Source organism: Salvelinus alpinus, chromosome 9 (genome assembly GCF_045679555.1).
Source record: "Salvelinus alpinus chromosome 9, SLU_Salpinus.1, whole genome shotgun sequence".
In the NCBI taxonomy this organism is placed as follows: domain Eukaryota; kingdom Metazoa; phylum Chordata; class Actinopteri; order Salmoniformes; family Salmonidae; genus Salvelinus; species Salvelinus alpinus.
Window position 1 is genome coordinate 11,926,233 of NC_092094.1, and position 25,279 is coordinate 11,951,511.

The 25,279-nt window shown below is 43.0% G+C and overlaps 1 protein-coding gene across 2 annotated transcripts; it reads right to left on the reverse strand.

Annotated features, from left to right (window-relative positions):
* Window positions 1–941: 941 nt before the first annotated feature.
* Window positions 942–24,506, reverse strand: ric8a (RIC8 guanine nucleotide exchange factor A). 2 transcript variants are annotated; one of them, XM_071416011.1, is made up of 12 exons: window positions 24,268–24,506; window positions 20,470–20,517; window positions 20,057–20,074; window positions 14,526–14,813; window positions 13,744–14,133; window positions 13,452–13,546; window positions 12,981–13,131; window positions 11,374–11,469; window positions 10,955–11,099; window positions 10,552–10,696; window positions 10,158–10,277; window positions 942–1,970 (listed from the first exon to the last, which is right to left on the reverse strand). In XM_071416011.1, the coding sequence occupies exons 1-12, from the start codon at window positions 24,355–24,357 to the stop codon at window positions 1,736–1,738; spliced, it is 1,821 nt and encodes a 606-aa protein (XP_071272112.1). In that variant the 5' UTR covers window positions 24,358–24,506; the 3' UTR covers window positions 942–1,735. The 2 variants fall into 2 exon arrangements, with proteins under 2 accessions (XP_071272112.1, XP_071272113.1); XM_071416012.1 differs by lacking the exon at window positions 20,057–20,074.
* Window positions 24,507–25,279: the final 773 nt, after the last annotated feature.

The window sequence follows — 25,279 nt, forward strand, 5'->3', positions numbered from 1 at the left end:
ATATACGTTTAGATTTGGAAAATATGTCAACAACATTGACTAACTTTTTTAATGAAAAGTGTTGATATTCCTGAAGCTACTGAAAATAACTTTGATTCCACCCAGAAAACACTTTCCAGTACATTGCATCAGCCACCAGAGGGCAGCTTTTACTGTCAACGAGACAGGCTATGTATCCATATGACAGGGCTGCCCCCACCACTTTTCCTGGAGATCTACCGTTCTGTAGGTTTTCAATCCAACCCTAACCTAATGTACATGATTCAGCTAGTTAAGATCTTGATGAACAGCTAATAAGAGAAATTAGAGTTGGGACTGAAAACCTACGCGACGTAGAACTCCAGGAAGAAGGTTGGGCAGCCCTGACATATGGTAGTCTGATTATCCTATTCCTCTATTTACATAATGTCAGAAGACAGAAGAAGCTCATCTCTGCAGTATAGCTGTGTTCACCTAAAATGACACCTCTAATTCTGAGCCGGGAGGCTGGTGTTTGTTATGCGTTAGTGGCCAGTAAAGCGAATGCTTGATAAGACCTGGGTCGTGTTCCTTAGGCACCAAAAGGAAGCAAATGGACTGAAACAGGGAGGGACTACCTGGAGTTGTCTAATAAGAATCCTTCAGTTGTAAATTCCATGGCAAACATTTTGTACAGTGTTTCCTGTTGGGTGTGCCCTAATGAACACAACCCAGGCCTTGAATCAAGTCCCTTACCCGCTCGCTTCCTGTAGCCATGGAAATCCCCATTTCCCCCTCTGTTGTATTAGTGGTCAATGAATAATTATAGGTGGAGGTTAAATCTAATATAGCACAATGTTTACTGCAACAAATATCTTTTGTAATATAAGATATTTATTAATAATTCATCTTTATTACTGTTTAATTACCATTTTGCCATGGACTTTCTCAGTAGATACCTGATAATTACTGTAAAAGTCAAATAAAATGCCAAGAATATTTATTTATAAAAGATGCCAATTCAAGAGAATGTTTTTGAAACATTTTTACTGAACCTCACATTAGTGTTGGTATACAATATAAATTAGGGTAAATATATACGTGGATTATTTTCATCCAACCTTTAAATTGCCATGAAACCACCTAAAATCAACAGATTGTTTTCTCATTCCCATTCTGAACTGAAATGTGCACATAACGGAGATAGTATCGTGGCACACCATATCAAGATCACCCATCCCAAAAAACGTCAGTTATCACATAACATGAAAAACACCTCATAATATCATCAGATATTATACTTAATTTTGAGGCTCTCTGATCACTAGTTTAGAACAATGCAACTACTGAAACAGTATTAATTGATTCATCATTTAATTCTATAAATAATTTAAATATAATTTGCTCAGTATAAGAACAACGAAAAAAAGAACAGGGTCAAATAAAGGGAAACTCATCACGCAGTTTCATTCTGTCTTTTGAGAATGTAAAGAAGATTAAAGTCTTGAAACAACATTTAATGTGAAAGGAGCCCGATATGTAAAGTATTTCACCTACAAAAGGCAGAAAACATACCCAAACACACTGATGGAAGTTAATCACAACCCAGAACATTACTATACACTTAAGAAAGATAGTTAACATTTCACATGCTACTCAAACACTGTAACTATTTTAGTACACCGTCATTGTCTTACATCAGATGATGATTCCGCCTGCACCGATAAGCTTCAGAGCCTGTGACAGAAGTTGCACAACAGGTGACAGTCCATTTTATTCATTCTACCTCCCCCTCGTCCTCGCTGCCTGAGCCTTGCTGTTGTTGTTGATCTTGTTGTTCTTTTTGATGTTCTTGTTGTTGTTCTTGTTGTTGTGGTTCTAGACGTAGTTGTGTTTGTAGGTGTAGTTGTTGTCCCTGTGGTATCTGGTCTCTCATTCGTCGCAGGTCACCAGAATTCATCTGTGTCATCGAACCATCACTCCCCAGCATCATTGGCTGGATAATATTGGACCTGAAAGATAGAAAAGTCTCAACTCAAAAGACATTTATGATGATTCATTATTCCAATACATATGGCTGCAGTGCTGTGATCATTACCGTGTATTATTGATAATATTACATGTTTACTTTGTATTGAACATCACTATTGTTAGGAAAGGAGGTAGTGGATTAAGCAACAGGTAGACAGTCTATTTCCACATTTCCAAAGTAATTTTCCACATTTCAACAGTCCCTTTCCACATTTCCACATGTCAACAGTCCATTTCCACATGTCAACAGTCCATTTCCACATGTCAACAGTCCATTTCCACATGTCAACAGTCCATTTCCACATGTCTACAGTCCATTTCCACATGTCAACAGTCCATTTCCACATGTCTACAGTCCATTTCCACATGTCTACAGTTCATTTCCACATGTCTACAGTCCATTTCCACATGTCAACAGTCCATTTCCACATGTCAACAGTCCATTTCCACATGTCTACAGTCCATTTCCACATGTCTACAGTCCATTTCCACATGTCAACAGTCCATTTCCACATGTCAACAGTCCATTTCCACATGTCTACAGTCCATTTCCACATGTCAACAGTCCCTTTCCACATTTCCACATGTCAACAGTCCATTTCCACATGTCAACAGTCCATTTCCACATGTCTACAGTCCATTTCCACATGTCTACAGTCCATTTCCACATGTCAACAGTCCATTTCCGACATTTCCACATGTCCAGCCACAGTCCATTTCCACATTTCCACATGTCTACAGTCCATTTCCACATGTCAACAGTCCATTTCCACATTTCCACATGTCTACAGTCCATTTCCACATTTCCACATGTCAACAGTCAATTTCCACATTTCCACATGTCTACAGTCCATTTCCACATGTCAACAGTCCATTTCCACATTTCCACATGTCTACAGTCCATTTCCACATGTCTACAGTCCATTTCCACATTTCCACATGTCTACAGTCCATTTCCATATGTCTACAGTCCATTTCCACATGTCAACAGTCCATTTCCACATGTCAACAGTCCCTTTCCACATTTCCACATGTCTACAGTCCATTTCCACATGTCAACAGTCCATTTCCACATGTCAACAGTCCATTTCCACATGTCAACAGTCCATTTCCACATGTCAACAGTCCATTTCCACATGTCTACAGTCCATTTCCACATGTCAACAGTCCCTTTCCACATTTCCACATGTCAACAGTCCATTTCCACATGTCAACAGTCCATTTCCACATGTCTACAGTCCATTTCCACATGTCTACAGTCCATTTCCACATGTCAACAGTCCATTTCCACATGTCAACAGTCCATTTCCACATGTCAACAGTCCATTTCCACATGTCAACTGTCCATTTCCACATGTCTACAGTCCATTTCCACATGTCAACAGTCCATTTCCACATGTCTACAGTCCATTTCCACATGTCAACAGTCCATTTCCACATGTCAACAGTCCATTTCCACATGTCAACAGTCCATTTCAACATGTCTACAGTCCATTTCCACATGTCAACAGTCCCTTTCCACATTTCCACATGTCAACAGTCCATTTCCACATGTCAACAGTCTATTTCCACATGTCTACAGTCCATTTCCACATGTCAACAGTCCATTTCCACATTTCCACATGTCTACAGTCCATTTCCACATTTCCACATGTCAACAGTCCATTTCCACATTTCCACATGTCTACAGTCCATTTCCACATGTCTACAGTCCATTTCCACATTTCCACATGTCTACAGTCCATTTCCATATGTCTACAGTCCATTTCCACATTTCCACATGTCAACAGTCCATTTCCACATGTCAACAGTCCCTTTCCATATTTCCACATGTCTACAGTCCATTTCCACATGTCAACAGTCCATTTCCACATGTCAACAGTCCATTTCCACATGTCAACAGTCCATTTCCACATGTCAACAGTCTATTTCCACATGTCTACAGTCCATTTCCACATGTCAACAGTCCATTTCCACATTTCCACATGTCTACAGTCCATTTCCACATTTCCACATGTCAACAGTCCATTTCCACATTTCCACATGTCTACAGTCCATTTCCACATGTCAACAGTCCATTTCCACATTTCCACATGTCTACAGTCCATTTCCACATGTCTACAGTCCATTTCCACATTTCCACATGTCAACAGTCCATTTCCACATGTCAACAGTCCCTTTCCACATTTCCACATGTCTACAGTCCATTTCCACATGTAAACAGTCCATTTCCACATGTCAACAGTCCATTTCCACATGTCAACAGTCCATTTCCACATGTCAACAGTCCATTTCCACATGTCTACAGTCCATTTCCACATGTCAACAGTCCCTTTCCACATTTCCACATGTCAACAGTCCATTTCCAACATGTCAACAGTCCATTTCCACATGTCTACAGTCCATTTCCACATGTCATACAGTCAATTTCCACATGTCTACAGTCCATTTCCACATGTCAACAGTCCATTTCCACATGTCAACAGTCCATTTCCACATGTCAACAGTCCATTTCCACATGTCTACAGTCCATTTCCACATGTCAACAGTCCATTTCCACATGTCTACAGTCCATTTCCACATGTCAACAGTCCATTTCCACATGTCAACAGTCCATTTCCACATGTCAACAGTCCATTTCAACATGTCTACAGTCCATTTCCACATGTCAACAGTCCCTTTCCACATTTCCACATGTCAACAGTCCATTTCCACATGTCTACAGTCCATTTCCACATGTCTACAGTCCATTTCCACATGTCAACAGTCCATTTCCACATGTCAACAGTCCATTTCCACATGTCAACAGTCCATTTCCACATGTCTACAGTCCATTTCCACATGTCAACAGTCCATTTCCACAAGTCAACAGTCCATTTCCACATGTCAACAGTCCATTTCCACATGTCTACAGTCCATTTCCACATGTCAACAGTCCCTTTCCACATTTCCACATGTCAACAGTCCATTTCCACATTTCCACATGTCAACAGTCCATTTCCACATGTCAACAGTCCATTTCCACATTTCCACATGTCTACAGTCCATTTCCACATGTCTACAGTCCATTTCCACATTTCCACATGTCTACAGTCCATTTCCATATGTCTACAGTCCATTTCCACATGTCAACAGTCCATTTCCACATGTCAACAGTCCCTTTCCACATTTCCACATGTCTACAGTCCATTTCCACATGTCAACAGTCCATTTCCACATGTCAACAGTCCATTTCCACATGTCAACAGTCCATTTCCACATGTCAACTGTCCATTTCCACATGTCTACAGTCCATTTCCACATGTCAACAGTCCATTTCCACATGTCTACAGTCCATTTCCACATGTCAACAGTCCATTTCCACATGTCAACAGTCCATTTCCACATGTCAACAGTCCCTTTCCACATTTCCACATGTCAACAGTCCATTTCCACATGTCAACAGTCCATTTCCACATGTCTACAGTCCATTTCCACATGTCTACAGTCCATTTCCACATGTCTACAGTCCATTTCCACATGTCAACAGTCCATTTCCACATGTCAACAGTCCATTTCCACATGTCAACTGTCCATTTCCACATGTCTACAGTCCATTTCCACATGTCAACAGTCCATTTCCCCATGTCTACAGTCCATTTCCACATGTCAACAGTCCATTTCCACATGTCAACAGTCCATTTCCACATGTCAACAGTCCATTTCAACATGTCTACAGTCCATTTCCACATGTCAACAGTCCCTTTCCACATTTCCACATGTCTACAGTCCATTTCCACATGTCAACAGTCCATTTCCACATTTCCACATGTCTACAGTCCATTTCCACATTTCCACATGTCAACAGTCCATTTCCACATTTCCACATGTCTACAGTCCATTTCCACATGTCAACAGTCCATTTCCACATTTCCACATGTCTACAGTCCATTTCCACATGTCTACAGTCCATTTCCACATTTCCACATGTCTACAGTCCATTTCCATATGTCTACAGTCCCTTTCCACATTTCCACATGTCTACAGTCCATTTCCACATGTCAACAGTCCATTTCCACATGTCAACAGTCCATTTCCACATGTCAACAGTCTATTTCCACATGTCTACAGTCCATTTCCACATGTCAACAGTCCATTTCCACATTTCTACAGTCCATTTCCACATGTCAACAGTCCATTTCCACATTTCCACATGTCTACAGTCCATTTCCACATGTCAACAGTCCATTTCCACATTTCCACATGTCTACAGTCCATTTCCACATGTCTACAGTCCATTTCCACATTTCCACATGTCTACAGTCCATTTCCATATGTCTACAGTCCATTTCCACATTTCCACATGTCAACAGTCCATTTCCACATGTCAACAGTCCCTTTCCACATTTCCACATGTCTACAGTCCATTTCCACATGTCAACAGTCCATTTCCACATGTCAACAGTCCATTTCCACATGTCAACAGTCCATTTCCACATGTCAACAGTCCATTTCCACATGTCTACAGTCCATTTCCACATGTCAACAGTCCCTTTCCACATTTCCACATGTCAACAGTCCATTTCCACATGTCAACAGTCCATTTCCACATGTCTACAGTCCATTTCCACATGTCTACAGTCCATTTCCACATGTCTACAGTCCATTTCCACATGTCAACAGTCCATTTCCACATGTCAACAGTCCATTTCCACATGTCAACAGTCCATGTCCACATGTCTACAGTCCATTTCCACATGTCAACAGTCCATTTCCACATGTCTACAGTCCATTTCCACATGTCAACAGTCCATTTCCACATGTCAACAGTCCATTTCCACATGTCAACAGTCCATTTCAACATGTCTACAGTCCATTTCCACATGTCAACAGTCCCTTTCCACATTTCCACATGTCAACAGTCCATTTCCACATGTCAACAGTCTATTTCCACATGTCTACAGTCCATTTCCACATGTCTACAGTCCATTTCCACATGTCTACAGTCCATTTCAACATGTCAACAGTCCATTTCCACATGTCAACAGTCCATTTCCACATGTCAACAGTCCATTTCCACATGTCTACAGTCCATTTCCACATGTCAACAGTCCATTTCCACAAGTCATCAGTCCATTTCCACATGTCAACAGTCCATTTCCACATGTCTACAGTCCATTTCCACATGTCAACAGTCCCTTTCCACATTTCCACATGTCAACAGTCCATTTCCACATTTCCACATGTCAACAGTCCATTTCCACATTTCCACATGTCTACAGTCCATTTCCACATTTCCACATGTCAACAGTCCATTTCCACATTTCCACATGTCTACAGTCCATTTCCACATGTCAACAGTCCATTTCCACATTTCCACATGTCTACAGTCCATTTCCACATGTCTACAGTCCATTTCCACATTTCCACATTTCCACATGTCTACAGTCCATTTCCATATGTCTACAGTCCATTTCCACATGTCAACAGTCCATTTCCACATGTCAACAGTCCCTTTCCACATTTCCACATGTCTACAGTCCATTTCCACATGTCAACAGTCCATTTCCACATGTCAACAGTCCATTTCCACATGTCAACAGTCCATTTCCACATGCCAACAGTCCATTTCCACATGTCTACAGTCAATTTCCACATGTGTACAGTCCATTTCCACATGTCTACAGTCCATTTCCACATGTCAACAGTCCATTTCCACATGTCTACAGTCCATTTCCACATGTCTACAGTCCATTTCCACATTTCCACATGTCAACAGTCCATTTCCACATGTCAACAGTCCCTTTCCACATTTCCACATGTCTACAGTCCATTTCCACATGTCAACAGTCCATTTCCACATGTCAACAGTCCATTTCCACATGTATTCAGTCCATTTCCACAAGTCATCAGTCCATTTCCACATGTCAACAGTCCATTTCCACATGTCTACAGTCCATTTCCACATGTCAACAGTCCCTTTCCACATTTCCACATGTCAACAGTCCATTTCCACATTTCCACATGTCAACAGTCCATTTCCACATTTCCACATGTCTACAGTCCATTTCCACATTTCCACATGTCAACAGTCCATTTCCACATTTCCACATGTCTACAGTCCATTTCCACATTTCCACATGTCTACAGTCCATTTCCATATGTCTACAGTCCATTTCCACATTTCCACATGTCAACAGTCCATTTCCACATGTCAACAGTCCCTTTCCACATTTCCACATGTCTACAGTCCATTTCCACATGTCAACAGTCCATTTCCACATGTCAACAGTCCATTTCCACATGTCAACAGTCCATTTCCACATGTCAACAGTCCATTTCCACATGTCTACAGTCCATTTCCACATGTCAACAGTCCATTTCCACATGTCAACAGTCCATTTCCACATGTCAACAGTCCATTTCCACATGTCTACAGTCCATTTCCACATGTCTACAGTCCATTTCCACATGTCTACAGTCCATTTCCACATGTCAACAGTCCATTTCCACATGTCAACAGTCCATTTCCACATGTCAACAGTCCATGTCCACATGTCTACAGTCCATTTCCACATGTCAACAGTCCATTTCCACATGTCTACAGTCCATTTCCACATGTCAACAGTCCATTTCCACATGTCAACAGTCCATTTCCACATGTCAACAGTCCATTTCAACATGTCTACAGTCCATTTCCACATGTCAACAGTCCCTTTCCACATTTCCACATGTCAACAGTCCATTTCCACATGTCAACAGTCTATTTCCACATGTCTACAGTCCATTTCCACATGTCTACAGTCCATTTCCACATGTCTACAGTCCATTTCCACATGTCAACAGTCCATTTCCACATGTCAACAGTCCATTTCCACATGTCTACAGTCCATTTCCACATGTCAACAGTCCATTTCCACAAGTCATCAGTCCATTTCCACATGTCAACAGTCCATTTCCACATGTCTACAGTCCATTTCCACATGTCAACAGTCCCTTTCCACATTTCCACATGTCAACAGTCCATTTCCACATTTCCACATGTCAACAGTCCATTTCCACATTTCCACATGTCTACAGTCCATTTCCACATTTCCACATGTCAACAGTCCATTTCCACATTTCCACATGTCTACAGTCCATTTCCACATGTCAACAGTCCATTTCCACATTTCCACATGTCTACAGTCCATTTCCACATGTCTACAGTCCATTTCCACATTTCCACATGTCTACAGTCCATTTCCATATGTCTACAGTCCATTTCCACATGTCAACAGTCCATTTCCACATGTCAACAGTCCCTTTCCACATTTCCACATGTCTACATTACATTTCCACATGTCAACAGTCCATTTCCACATGTCAACAGTCCATTTCCACATGTCAACAGTCCATTTCCACATGCCAACAGTCCATTTCCACATGTCTACAGTCCATTTCCACATGTCTACAGTCCATTTCCACATGTCTACAGTCCATTTCCACATGTCAACAGTCCATTTCCACATGTCTACAGTCCATTTCCACATGTCTACAGTCCATTTCCACATTTCCACATGTCAACAGTCCATTTCCACATGTCAACAGTCCCTTTCCACATTTCCACATGTCTACAGTCCATTTCCACATGTCAACAGTCCATTTCCACATGTCAACAGTCCATTTCCACATGTATTCAGTCCATTTCCACATTTCCAGTCCATTTCCAGATTATAGTCTGTTAACCAGTTTTATGACACTATGTTGCACAATCGTACATGAATACTCTGTTAGCTGTTTTTTTGGGGGGGTAGAACAACTTTAATATTGCAGATAGATTGTAGCTTCCATCAATGTAATTGTCTGCATCATTTCCAATCCCCCATATATATTTAAAATAAATATCTATATATATATACTCTGTTAGCTGTTGGTAACAGCTCCTGCCTCAGCTCATTAATGATGCATGAACCACAGTGGGAAGGGAAGCGATGAGGACACCTGCTGGGAGCCTGTGGCACTGCTGCAGTGAGCTATCTGTGTCTGTGGCCCTGTTCCAATAAACGCATCCTTCCTTACGTTGTTCTCTAGAGTAATCCCTGATCTCACACAACTGGGTTGCTGTAGGATATCTAGCGGAGTCCTGGGTTTCACCTATCCAACCGTTTCAGATCAGCGATTAGGCTACTTTGAAAATACATCTTTACCTGGAGAGCTTATCAAACATGTTGACCAGCTTCATGGCCTCCAGCTCCTTCTGTTCCTCTGTCATTCCCTCCATGGGGTTGGGCTGCTCATCCTCCACTCTGCCTGTCACAGGGTTAATTCTGGCCAGAACAGAGAACACAGTGCTACTCATTCTGAATAAGGCCAAGATGGCCGAAACTAAATGTCAATGATTTTTAACTATTCTAAATAAGGCATGTATGCATTAATTTCAAGAGGGAAAGCTGTGTCTGTTTCCCCCAAGGACAGAGAACAGAGCAGGGCTCCATTATTAATAAACTTCAATTCAACTCACTGAGATTTGTCCATTATTGATAAAGTTAAATTCAACTCACTGAGATATGTCCATTATTAATAAAGTTAAATTCAACTCACTGAGATTTGGCCTCACGGTACTCTTCTGTGTCACTGTCCTCATCCTCAGAGTAGACGCCTGGGTTGCCCCCCCCTCGCAGAAGCCCCCGGGCGGCCAGGAGACCCGCTGCGTTGCCATAGCCTGTGTACTTAATGAACCTGGACACTGCACGGGATAGAAATAGCGTGGAAGGGGGTGTGGATGGGGGAGAAGAATTATATTACAAATCCTATAGTTTCCTTATTATGGTAGTCTCATGTTAATCATACTTCCAAATCTGGTTCATCACTTGGCTATTGAGAAAGCCAGAAATCAAGGTTCCTACTATGATGGACAACAGTGAACAACACGGCAATAGAGGGTACACACTTCAGGGCTTTATGAACTGTAGAAAATGAGAAAGCAGAGAAAAACACCACTCACCACTTTCTTTACACAGGACGAATAGGAACTCTGCTGCACAGTTCTTGACATCAGTGTCAATGTTGGTCATCAGACGAACAAGCTTGTTACGAAGGGCGTTCCCCACTTCTGGTAGATTCTTCACGTCCCGCAGAGGAGGGAGGACCTACACATACACACACACACACACACACACACACACACACACACACACACACACACACACACACACACACACACACACACACACACACACACACACACACACACACACACACACACACACACACACACACACACACACACACACACACACACACACACACACACACACACACACACACACACACACACACACAAATGAAGAACCAACTCAATGGGACATTCAGTAATTGACATGCAATTGGATGAATGATGAGATGAAACGTCCAATCACCTACCTTCATCCTGAGGAACTTCCTGGTCTCCCTGTGGATGCGGGCGCTCTCAGTCAACAGGTTAAGAGAGGGGAGCATGGTCTCCTTCAGTTTCTTGCCCTGGAAACCCATACACATAACTGTTATTAGACAGATAATACAACAACCTCTTCAGCTAGCAGCTAGACCCACACCGACCGATACGGTGGGTGTTACTTGACAGATATAATCAAAGTCTCAAACAAAATTTGGCCGAGATGAATTATTGCCATGTCTCTTATGGATGAGACTAGACTGTTTCATTACTGAGGCCTTCCAGCTGTGTCCTGGTTGTTTACCCAGATCCCCAAAGACACCTCGTAACAACCTCCTTCAACAACAACATCCCATTTGGAGAGGTAATCATATCCCAACCACAGAGCCAGACACCCTCTGCAGGGACATTATTACATCACCTGTAAACACCTCGGTGGATGGCACACAGAGAGCAGCTCCAGGAGCAAAGACTCTTCAAGAGATCCAAGAGATGGCAATAAACTGATACACACTAATGCACGTCCAAACAATGTGTGTATGCAACGGTTTATGCCACCTTTATGAAAACACGTTGTCTATGTAATGCAGATTAGAGTTTTCCTTCATTCCATTTTAGGGCACCGTAAACTACGCCCACTGACCGTTGAGCTTTCATCCGACCAATCGCATTAGTTCTGCCCTCGAGGCAAAGATGCCATCAGAACAAGATTGAAATCTCCACTGAGCATTTCTAATGGCATGTCAACCTGTTGTTGAGGGTTAAAACCCAGCTCACCCTGTCTAGCCTCTTCTCCATGTACTCCAGGAGCATGTTGACGGCATCTCAACCTGTTGTTGAGGGTTAAAACCCAGCTCACCCTGTCTAGCCTCTTCTCCATGTACTCCAGGAGCATGTTGACGGCATGTCAACCTGTTGTTGAGGGTTAAAACCCAGCTCACCCTGTCTAGCCTCTTCTCCATGTACTCCAGGAGCATGTTGACGGCATCTCAACCTGTTGTTGAGGGTTAAAACCCAGCTCACCCTGTCTAGCCTCTTCTCCATGTACTCCAGGAGCATGTTGACGGCATCTCAACCTGTTGTTGAGGGTTAAAACCCAGCTCACCCTGTCTAGCCTCTTCTCCATGTACTCCAGGAGCATGTTGACGGCATCTCAACCTGTTGTTGAGGGTTAAAACCCAGCTCACCCTGTCTAGCCTCTTCTCCATGTACTCCAGGAGCATGTTGACGGCATCTCAACCTGTTGTTGAGGGTTAAAACCCAGCTCACCCTGTCTAGCCTCTTCTCCATGTACTCCAGGAGCATGTTGACGGCATCTCAACCTGTTGTTGAGGGTTAAAACCCAGCTCACCCTGTCTAGCCTCTTCTCCATGTACTCCAGGAGCATGTTGACGGCATCTCAACCTGTTGTTGAGGGTTAAAACCCAGCTCACCCTGTCTAGCCTCTTCTCCATGTACTCCAGGAGCATGTTGACGGCATCTCAACCTGTTGTTGAGGGTTAAAACCCAGCTCACCCTGTCTAGCCTCTTCTCCATGTACTCCAGGAGCATGTTGACGGCATCTCAACCTGTTGTTGAGGGTTAAAACCCAGCTCACCCTGTCTAGCCTCTTCTCCATGTACTCCAGGAGCATGTTGACGGCATCCATGTTGACCCCCATGTATTCTATTGAGCCCTGCTGAACCTTGGGCATCAGTAGCACATCCAGACAGGACAGAGGGAGGTTCCCCAGTAGGTTCAGCGAATGACTGCAGCCCAGGAGAAACACAAAGGGTTATCACAGGAATGCAGCCCAGGAGAAACACAAAGGATTTTCACAGGACACAGTTTAGCTCAGGTCAAACTCAATTCCTGGAGGGCAAAGTGTCATCGGGGTTTCGCTGCTCCCTTACTTGATTGAACAATTAAGGTCAACCTGGTCATCACCTGGCTGTCCAGGCCTTAATTGGACACAAATTGAAAGGAAATAACAAAACCAGCAGAGACATGGGACAGCCCTCCAGGAAGTGAGTTTGACACCCCTGATTTAGGTTCAGAACGCCTTTACTAAGATAATAAGAGCTGTTACCTGTGAAACTCCTCTGTGTCGTCCTGTGCGTCAGCGTTGCTCATCAGACAGTGTCTGAGGATGGCTCCCAGGTGTCTGAACGCCGCCGCCTCCTCCTATAGGTTCAGCAGAGGAACTGTGATTGATTATCATTATATTGATGTATGTAAACAACACTATGCAAAGTTTACAGTATACAGTAATATGCTATGGTGGACAGGGTTAGAGCCAATTCCATTTCAATTCAGTTTACCTCCTGCATTGATAAAATTGACCCAAACCCTGATGGCGGATCCACTCTTCAAGTGCTCACCTCGTCCACCTCCCGGCGGTTGGCGTCGTAGGTGATATTGAAGAGGATCTTGAGGATCTCCATGGCTCTCTCGATCTTCTCCCGGCTGAGAGGGGGCAGTTCGGCCGGTTCCTCAGAGTCCGGATCGACCTCCACCCCGGCCCGCCCCACCTCGAAGGTATCAGGCCAACACAGCCCCAATGTAGCATCCAGGTGGTTGGACAGCAGACTGACCCCCCGCAACTCCTTCAACAGCTGGGTTCGCATCGCCACACGCTGGGCGGTGAGAAGGAACATGAGGCGCAGGTCGAAGAACCTTACGTAGTGGTTCCACTGGTCCTCGCCACACTGCTTGAGACGCTCCGCGATTCCAACAATCAGCTGCAAGTCCTGGCCCACCTGCACAGCCACCTTGGTTAAAGAAAGAGATAAATCATTAGGAATGCATTGTAAAAATCACACTTTATTCATATTACAGTGCACTACTTTTGAATCTGGCCCCATATAGGTTATGTCCCAAATAGCCCCCTATTCCCTATATAGTGCACTACTTTTGACCAAAGCCCTTTAGACTCTGGTCAAAATAAGTGCACTTTAATGGGAGCAGGGTGCCATTTGGAACACATTCTATATCATTATGGTGCAGGAATAAAAAGCTGGGGAGTAGTTATATACAGCATTCTCTATATTCAGACCTCTTATTTCTTTATCTAAATATTATTTTTGCCCAGCACCGACCGGCATTCTCCAGTGTGGTTAAGCCTTTATCATCACATCACCCTGTTTTTTGTTTTTTTATCCACCTTGTTGTGCAAGCAGATGTTGCAGATGCTCTTCAGCGCCTCTACGATAACCTCCAGGTCCGGGTTCTCAGCGAAAGGGACGAGGACCACGCCGCCCTCGCAGTCCACATTGCCGTGGGAGATTGCGATGCCAGCGTGCCAGCTGAGGGTCTGCATGGCGGTGTGCGTGATGAAGGGTGCCACGTTGTTCTTGTCACGTGACAAGATGCGGATGGTCTCCAGACAGGCAAGCTGGCAGGACGGCTGGAGGTCTCGCTTCAGGAAGCCCAACACTAGCTCTCCTAACCTCTGAGGACACAGGTGGACCAAAGAGACAGCATCACTACACCTAACTACTCAGTATGTAAGTATGACGACACCGCCAAACGTTTCTATACCAATGAGGTGCTTGTCTATGTAACTAAAGTACATGCATGTCAGTACAGTCCCAAACAGGCCTTTCCCCATCTCCAGAGGAGAGGATGGGATGGGAAAATTGCTTATTTTCATGAGATTCAACATCAATGGGGAATAGGTGTTTAGGAGGTTCTTCCACTAGTTCTGCATAAGGTATAGGTTTAAAGTTCCAGAAAGTCCTCTGTTTGGGCTTAAAACTATGTAAAATAGACCAAGTCAGAATCAAAGCCACCAAGCTACCCTGTGATCTGTGAGTAACAACAATCATTTAATCATCAGAGACTCTCTCTTCCTTTCTAGAGAGATCACAGTAACACCCTATACAAAGCCTTTTAATAATCCACACACGATGCCTCTGACCAAGAACTGTCTCGTTTGACTGATATGATGACGGGAAACAGTCTAGATCAAACCTCTGCATGTCTGTGAGCCGTGATAGTGACTGGCAGCTGTCTGCACAAAAGCTGCCACACTGGGACGAGCTTGGACTTATTATTCACTGGGGTCTCAGATGCTTCCAACATACATAAATAAAGTACAAATGCCAAGTAATCAATAGCCAGTATATTTGAATGCCATCATTGTGAATTTGAATCAATCTAAATCAAATTAAGAGTTGAAAAAAGACTACAGTCCAGCATTGCTTTGTCATTATGAAGGTAAACTACAGTCCAGCATCACTTTGTCATTATGAAGGTAGACTACAGTCCAGCATCACTTTGTCATTATGAAGGTAGACTACAGTCCAGCATCACTTTGTCATTATGAAGGTAGACTACAGTCCAGCATCACTTTGTCATTATGAAGGGAGACTACATTCCAGCATCGCTTTGTCATCATGAAGGTAGACTACATTCCAGCATCGCTTTGTCATCATGAAGGTAGACTACAGTCCAGCATCGCTTTGTCATTATGAAGGTAGACTACACTCCAGCATCGCTTTGTCATTATGAAGGTAGACTACATTCCAGCATCACTTTGTCATTATGAAGGTAGACTACAGTCCAGCATCACTTTGTCATTATGAAGGAAGACTACAGTCCAGCATCGCTTTGCCATTATGAAGGTAGACTACAGTCCAGCATCACTTTGCCATTATGAAGGTAGACTACAGTCCAACATTGCTATGTCATCATGAAGGTAGACTACAGTCCAACATTGCTATGTCATCATGAAGGTAGACTACAGTCCAACATTGCTATGTCATCGTCAGAAAGACACACCATAACCCATCCATAACCAAGTAAAGTTCAGGATCATGAGTCTGTGCATGTCAGATGTTTTCCTGTCCCGATATAACACAGTGCACCCAGTGGGCCCTGAATGTCCTGAGGCAGTAAGTTAAAAGCTTCAGAAACAGAATCATAGCTGCCTAAGTCAGGAGTCTGGGCCATTTAGAATACCTCCCAAATGGTACCCCATTCCCTCTGGTGTGCACTACTTTGACCAGGGCTCTTGTCAAAAGTAGTGCACTATATAGGGAAAAGGGAACCATTTGAACCCAGCAGATGTAGGGCTCACAGCATAATGTCTTTCCCTCCCCTTCGGGAGAGAGAATGAGGACGAGTCAGTTGTTGAATGTTGAGAATGATTGATGGTTGCTGCTCACTCAGCTTGCCTGTGCTTTGCTCTATACTTGGGGAAATTATGATAATGAGAATCGACAATGCCCTCATCAATTAATTGCCTAAATAGCTTGCGTTGTGTGAGGTCTCCAGAGATAGCATGTGGCTACCGAAATAAATAGCTTTGAGGGATAGGACACAGCAAAAGTAGGACATCAGATAAGAATTACATAATAGCTTGTAACCAATTAGGCTGAAGCAAGTCACAGATACAAGTCACAGATCCCTATTTCTCCAAAACACAGTACATGAATGTACACTTCCTGTCGGTCAGGACTTCTCCATGTAACTCCAAACCTAAATAAATTCACCACGGAATAGTGGCTTTGTCCCAAATGGCCCCCTACTTCCTATATAGTGCACTGCTTTAGACTGGAGCCCAATGGACCCCGATCAAAAGTAGTGCACTACATAGGGAATATGGGGGCCATTTGGGACAAAGCCACTATTCCGTGGTGAATTTATTTTGGTTCTCTCATAATGCCTTCTTTCAGAAAGGGTGCTGTGTCAACAGTGGACTAATTGCATCCCACATTTAACTTGATCATGGCATTGAGAAAACTTGACCATGGCATTGAGAAAACTTGACCATGGCATTGAGAAAACTTGACCATGGCATTGAGAAAACTTGATCATGGCATTGTGAAAACTTGACCATGGCATTGAGAAACCTTGACCATGGCATTGAGAAACCTTGACCATGGCATTGAGACAACTTGACCATGGCATTGAGAAAACTTGACCATGGCATTGAGAAAACTTGACCATGGCATTGAGAAAACTTGACCATGGCATTGAGAAAACTTGACCATGGCATTGAGAAACCTTGACCATGGCATTGAGAAACCTTGACCATGGCATTGAGAAACCTTGACCATGGCATTGAGAAAACTTGACCATGGCATTGAGAAAACTTGATCATGGCATTGAGAAAACTTGACCATGGCATTGAGAAAACTTGACCATGGCATTGAGAAAACTTGACCATGGCATTGAGAAAACTTGACCATGGCATTGAGAAAACTTGACCATGGCATTGAGAAAACTTGACCATGGCATTGAGAAAACTTGACCATGGCATTGAGAAAACTTGATCATGGCATTGAGAAAACTTGACCATGGCATTGAGAAAACTTGACCATGGCATTGAGAAAACTTGACCATGGCATTGAGAAAACTTGACCATGGCATTGAGAAAACTTGACCATGGCATTGAGAAAACTTGACCATGGCATTGAGAAAACTTGACCATGGCATTGAGAAAACTTGACCATGGCATTGAGAAAACTTGACCATGGCATTGAGACAACTTGAACAAATCGTCCTGTTGCTGCTGTTGATGACGGCCTATACTCCAGCAGTTGTAAGCCCTAAGTAAGTATGTGGCAATAACATTTGTGGAGAGGGACTATAACGTTACATACAGCTATGGACAGCATCTCCAAGGATGATCAAATGATATGGAGTCTCAAATAAGTATGGGCTATATTTCAACACACAACGAGGAGCGATGGGCCTAAGTAAACTTCAACACGTCAGTGATAAGACTGATAATTGTGATGGATATCAGACAACATGCTGTCAATAGTGGCAGAAGTGCAGCAGAACATGGGTGAGTCATCATCAACTAGCTGTAAAAACATCCAGGAAGAGGGTCTGATGCCCCTGTAGATGTAAAGACAAATGTCTTGGTCACTTGCTGCAGGTTGTCTCTCATGAAAATACTGTTATATGTGTACTTCTACGAACCCAAAGTGTATTTCTTGATATAATGGAACAACAATTATTAATTACTTACATTATGCCAAATGTCTAAATACATCATTAAGAATGGAATTTGCTGTAGAGATAAACTTTGGGTTCAAATATACTGAAATACCACCATTACACACGTACAGTGGGGAGAACAAGTATTTGATACACTGCCGATTTTGCAGGTTTTCCTACTTACAAAGCATGTAGAGGTCTGTAATTTTTATCATAGGTACACTTCAACTATGAGAGACGGAATCTAAAACAAAAATCCAGAAAATCACATTGTATGATTTTTAAGTAATTAATTTGCATTTTATTGCATGACATAAGTATTTGATACATCAGAAAAGCAGAACTTAATATTTGGTACAGAAACCTTTGTTTGCAATTACAGAGATCATACGTTTCCTGTAGTTCTTGACTAGGTTTGCACACACTGCAGCAGGGATTTTGGCCCACTCCTCCCTACAGATCTTCTCCAGATCCTTCAGGTTTCGGGGCTGTCGCTGGGCAATACGGACGTTCAGCTCCCTCCAAAGATTTTCTATTGGGTTCAGGTCTGGAGACTGGCTAGGCCACTCCAGGACCTTGAGATGCTTCTTACGGAGCCACTCCTTAGTTGCCATGGCTGTGTGCTTCGTGTCGTTGTCATGCTGGAAGACCCAGCCACGACCCATCTTCAATGCTCTTACTGAGGGAAGGAGGTTGTTGGCCAAGATCTCGCGATACATGGCCCCATCCATCCTCCCCTCAATACGGTGCAGTCGTCCTGTCCCCTTTGCAGAAAAGCATCCCCAAAGAATGATGTTTCCACCTTCATGCTTCACGGTTGGGATGGTGTTCTTGGGGTTGTACTCATACTTCTTCTTCCTCCAAACACGGTGAGTGGAGTTAGACCAAAAAGCTCTATTTTTGTCTCATCAGACCACATGACCTTCTCCCATTCCTCCTCTGGATCATCCAGATGGTCATTGGCAAACTTCAGACAGGCCTGGACATGCACTGGCTTAAGCAGGGGGACCTTGCGTGCGCTGCAGGATTTTAATCCATGACGGCGTAGTGTGTTACTAATGGTTTTCTTTGAGACTGTGGTCCCAGCTCTCTTCAGGTCATTGACCAGGTCCTGCCGTGTAGTTCTGGGCTGATCCCTCACCTTCCTCATGATCATTGATGCCCCACGAGGTGAAATCTTGCATGGAGCCCCAGACCGAGGGTGATTGACCGTCATCTTGAACTTCTTCCATTTTCTAATAATTGCGCCAACAGTTGTTTCCTTCTCACCAAGCTGCTTGCCTATTGTCCTGTAGCCCATCCCAGCCTTGTGCAGGTCTACAATTTTATCCCTGATGTCCTTACACAGCTCTCTGGTCTTGGCCATTTTGGAGAGGTTGGAATCTGTTTGATTGAGTGTGTGGACAGGTGTCTTTTATACAGGTAACGAGTTCAAACAGGTGCAGTTAATACAGGTAATGAGTGGAGAACAGGAGGGCTTCTTAAAGAAAAACTAACAGGTCTGTGAGAGCCGGAATTCTTACTGGTTGGTAGGTGATCAAATACTTATGTCATGCAATAAAATGCAAATTAATTACTTAAAAATCATACAATGTGATTTTCTGGATTTTTGTTTTAGATTCCGTCTCTCACAGTTGAAGTGTACCTATGATAAAAATTACAGACCTTTACATGCTTTGTAAGTAGGAAAACCTGCAAAATCGGCAGTGTATCAAATACTTGTTCTCCCCACTGTATGTATACCTCTTGTAACTTCCCATCCTAGTGTACAGGAACGCAAGAAGAAAGAGATGAAAGATGAAAAAGAGAGTTAGGGCAGAGGGGATTTGGTGAGACTGACCGGCATGGGTTATACTATACTCTATACAGTATGGTTGATACCAACTATCAACTTTGGTGTTTGGGCTGTATCCCACTGTGATTCTACATCATCCAGATTACAAGCAAACAGTAGAGTTAAAAAGCTGATCATTCCAATGCCTCACTGACCAACGACAGTACAAGGGAGATAGGGTGCCTTTTCAGATGTAGCCTATTCCCTAGATAGTGCACTACTTTTGACTATGCCCCATAGGGCTCCGGTCAAAAGAAGTGCACTACATAGGGAATAGGGTGCCGTTAACCGACACATCCATAGTAAAAAATAAAATTCGTACCTCTCTCTGCTCCTCTTCATCTGTGGTAAATGTGAAGCACTGGGTCATCTAGGAGGAGACGAGAAAGTAAAGAGAAAACATTATAAAACATTTCACAACAAAACAGCTACCCCAATACATCATTCATTGTGAATTAGCATACAGTACAGTAAAGTAGAGTGTTTGTGTTCCTGTGGTGAGAGCTTTTGCCTTATTTAATCCCTGCAATGATCTGCAATGTAAAGGTATGCGGACGGTGAATTATTTTTAGATGCTGCCAAATAATGAGATGAGTGAGTCATTGTCATCCTGCTCTCTCCCTCTCTCTCCCTCTCCCTCCCTCCCTCACTGAGAAAAGGAAGATCCATCATTGTTTTACCAAAAGACGAGAGCATATGGAACACTTCAGGGTGAACGATTATTACAGTTTACCTACAGTAAGCCTGTAACCAGACAAACCCTTTGTTATGCTACGGTACGCCTGTTACCAGACCAACCCTATGTTATGCTACAGTACGCCTGTTACCAGACCAACCCTTTGTTATGCTACGGTACGCCTGTTACCAGACCAACCCTATGTTATGCTACAGTACGCCTGTTACCAGACCAACCCTTTGTTATGCTACGGTACGCCTGTTACCAGACCAACCCTATGTTATGCTACAGTACGCCTGCAACTGCTCCGCCCACAACCGTAAGGCTCTCCAGAGGGTAGTGAGGTCTCCACAACGCATCACCGGGGGCAAACTACCTGCCCTCCAGGACACCTACACCACCCGATGTCACAGGAAGGCCATAAAGATCATCAAGGACAACAACCACCCGAGCCACTGCCTGTTCACCCCGCTATCATCCAGAAGGCGAGGTCCGTACAGGTGCATCAAAGCAGGGACCGAGAGACTGAAAAACAGCTTCTATCTCAAGGCCATCAGACTGTTAAACAGCCACCACTAACATTTAGTGGCCGCTGCCAACATACTGACTCAACTCCAGCCACTTTAATAAAGGGAATTGATGGAAATTATGTAAAAATGTATCACTAGCCGCTTTAAACAATGCCACTTAATATAATGTTTACATACCCTACATTACTCATCTCATATGTATATGTATATACTGTACTCTATATCATCTACTGCATCTTGCCATCTTTATGTAATACATGTATCACTAGCCACTTTAAACTATGCCACTTTATGTTTACATACCCTACATTACTCATCTTATATGTATAGACTGTACTCTATACCATCTACTGCATCTTGCCTATGTCGTTCTGTACCATCACTCATTCATATATCTTTATGTATATATTCTTTATCCCTTTACACTTGTGTGTATAAGGTAGTAGTTGTGGAATTGTTAGGTTAGATTACTTGTTGGTTATTACTGCATTGACGGAACAAGAAGCACAAGCATTTCGCTACACTCGCATTAACATCTGCTAACCATGTGTATGTGACAAATACAATGATTTGATTTGATTACCAGACCAACCCTATGTTATGCTACAGTACGCCTGTTACCAGACCAACCCTTTGTTATGCTACAGTACGCCTGTTACCAGACCAACCCTTTGTTATTCTACAGTAAGCCTGTTACCAGACCAACCCTTTGTTATTCTACAGTAAGCTTGTTACTAGACTAACCCTTTGTTATTCTACAGTAAGCCTGTTACCAGACCAACCCTATGTTATGCTACAGTACGCCTGTTACTAGACCAACCCTTTGTTATTCTACAGTAAGCCTGTTACCAGACCAACCCTTTGTTATTCTACAGTAAGCCTGTTACAAGACCAACCCTTTGTTATGCTACAGTAATCCTGTTACCAGACCAACTCTTTGTTATTCTACAGTAATGCTGTTACCAGACCAACCCTTTGTTATGCTACAATAAGCCTGTTACCAGACCAACCCTTTGTTATTCTACAGTACGCCTGTTACCAGACCAACCCTATGTTATGCTACAATAAGCCTGTTACCAGACCAACCCTTTGTTATGCTACAATAAGCCTGTTACCAGACCAACCCTTTGTTATGCTACAGTAAGCCTGTTACCAGACCAACTCTTTGCTATTCTACAGTAAGCCTGGTACCAGACCAACCCTTTGTTATGCTACAGTACGTCTGTTACCAGACCAACCCTTTGTTATTCTACAGTAATCCTGTTACCAGACCAACCCTTTGCCATGCTACAGTAAGCCTGTTACCAGACCAACCCTTTGTTATTCTACAGTAAGCCTGTTACCAGACACACTCTTTGTTATTCTACAGTAAGCCTGGTACCAGACCAACCCTTTGTAATGTTACAGTAAGCCTGGTACCAGATCTGTTTGTGCTATCTTGCCAACTCCTTGTCACTCATTGGCACACCAAACAATGGTTGCCATGACAATACCATATGGAGTTGGAAAGAGACCAGAAGCAGCCTGGGGGCCAGGCTAAAGCTACAGGATCAAATGAGAACCATTTAGATGGACAGGATTTGAAGGGCCTCAAAGCTTCAGCAATCTATTTGTGTTTCTCAGAAGACTTAATCCTGTTATGCCAATAGATAGGAACACACAGAAGTCTAGGTAGGGCTGACTACTGATGCTCGGTGGGTAGTCTCTGTGAGGTAACTCTGTCTAAGGAAAGACAAATCAAACAAGCTTCACTCTAAACTATGACTCAATAAGTATTGACTCAATGGGATGAATTTGTAAAGCTGAATTGTTTCTGCTTTGCCTTCAATCCAATTTGACTCAATTATGCCTGTTTCAAAGTCACATTAGTAATAGTCAGATGGCATAAGTCTATGCAGAGAAGTGTATGTTGTGAAAGGCACTTTGTGTGTGCAGGAAAGTCCACTGCTGTGATATGGCCCTATCATTTTACTGATCAACAACTTCCAGTCAGACATCATCACATAAGGATGTCAGAATTGGGACTAATGTGTTTGTCCACAGACGTATGTAGGCTGAATACCTACTATACATAATAATACAGTGGAATAAGATGGGAATAATACAGTAATATCACCCACACACACACACACACACACACACACACATACACATACACACACACACACACACACACACACACACACACACACACACACACACAGTGGGGATTGTTGACTAAAGAGGGTTACAGGGTATGAGGTCGGTTGATCAGGCAATGGCCTCCACAGAGTAGACTGAGCAGACAGCAGGGTGGTAGCATAGAGATCCCATTAAATGATACTTATGGGTGGTAGTCTGAGGGTTAGGAAGGCTGACTGGCTCAGCCTCAGGGAAATATACTCAAAGTGTGTCTGCATATTGCTAGGCTTCCCTTGGCGTTCTCCTGCTATGATATCATACAGCTATCCTACAAATCAATGCCTGTAATGATATCGAGAAAGAGAGAAAGCTACTGTAGCCTTCCTATCCATGACAACAGCATGAAGTGCACAAAATGCTACAATGTCATGTTGACATATTTATAAATAGGCCTACAACAGAATAGAAGACTCGAAACAGTTGCTGATCTATTATGGCTCCTGGTGCTCAACTGACAGTTAGTTGGGTATTACCTACCCTATGTAAGTGCGTGTGCGTTTATGCGTTTATGCGTCGCTCCCCAAAATAACACTTATTATAAGAGCTCAAGACGTCTACGAGGTTGAACAGTACGTTCGCATGTTTCTGTTGCAATTGATCATCAAAGTGTCATGACGTTACATTATTGTCAAAAGAGATGTTCAATCTTATTACTGTCAAATTGCATAGGAATTCAACTTAGAAGAAAACATGTTTCATACTGTACTTGATAAGGATAACGACAACAATTTACCTTTTTATTGTACGTCTGCAGTGCCATCAATGCGGCATCTTGATCGCCCGTTTCCATGTTTTCTATTATGACATTTAAATCCATGTTCATTTTTGTTGTGTTCCCTGTCCACCTGAATGTTTAGCGCCTCGCGGATGACATGTACAGGGCTCTACCGTACTGATAGCTATATGCACATATGACTCGGTGTGATAGTCACTCGGCTCTGATCCTGGAACTCAAAAACCAGCGATGATAAGATTAGCGGAGGATTGCAAATGTACCGCACAGCACCCTGGGATTTGTAGTTCCATTTCAGTAAACAGCATAATATGGAGATATTATTTACACAGAAAATGATCTGGATTTGGAGAAAGTCATATCGAAATATGTATTTACAGCCAAACTGTAGACCAACACACCAGCCCCCCCAACCCCTATTTTACGCTGCTGCTACTCTCTGTTTATCATGTATGCATAGTCACTTTAACTATACATTCATATACATACCATCTCAATTGGCCTGACCAACCAGTGCCCCCGCACATTGGCTAACCGGGTAATCTGCATTGTGTCCCGCCACCCACCATCCACCCTTCTTTTGCCCTACTCTTTTGCCCTACTCTCTGTTCATCATATATGCATAGTCACTTTAACCATATCTACATGTACATACTACCTCAATCAGCCTGACTAACCGGTGACTGTATGCAGCCTCGCTACTGTTTATAGCCTCGCTACTGTAAATAGCCTCGCTACTGTTATTTTTCACTGTTATTTTAATGTTGTTTTTGTTTCTTTAGTTACCTATTGTTCACATAATACCTTTTTTGCACTGTTGGTTAGAGCCTGTAAGTAAGCATTTCACTGTAAGGTCTACACCTGTTGGTTAGAGCCTGTAAGTAAGCATTTCCCTGTAAGGTCTACACATGTTGTATTCAGCATTTCACTGTAAGGTCTACACATGTTGTATTCGGCGCAAGTGACAAATACACTTTGATTTGATTTGAGTTATATATGTACATGGCCATAC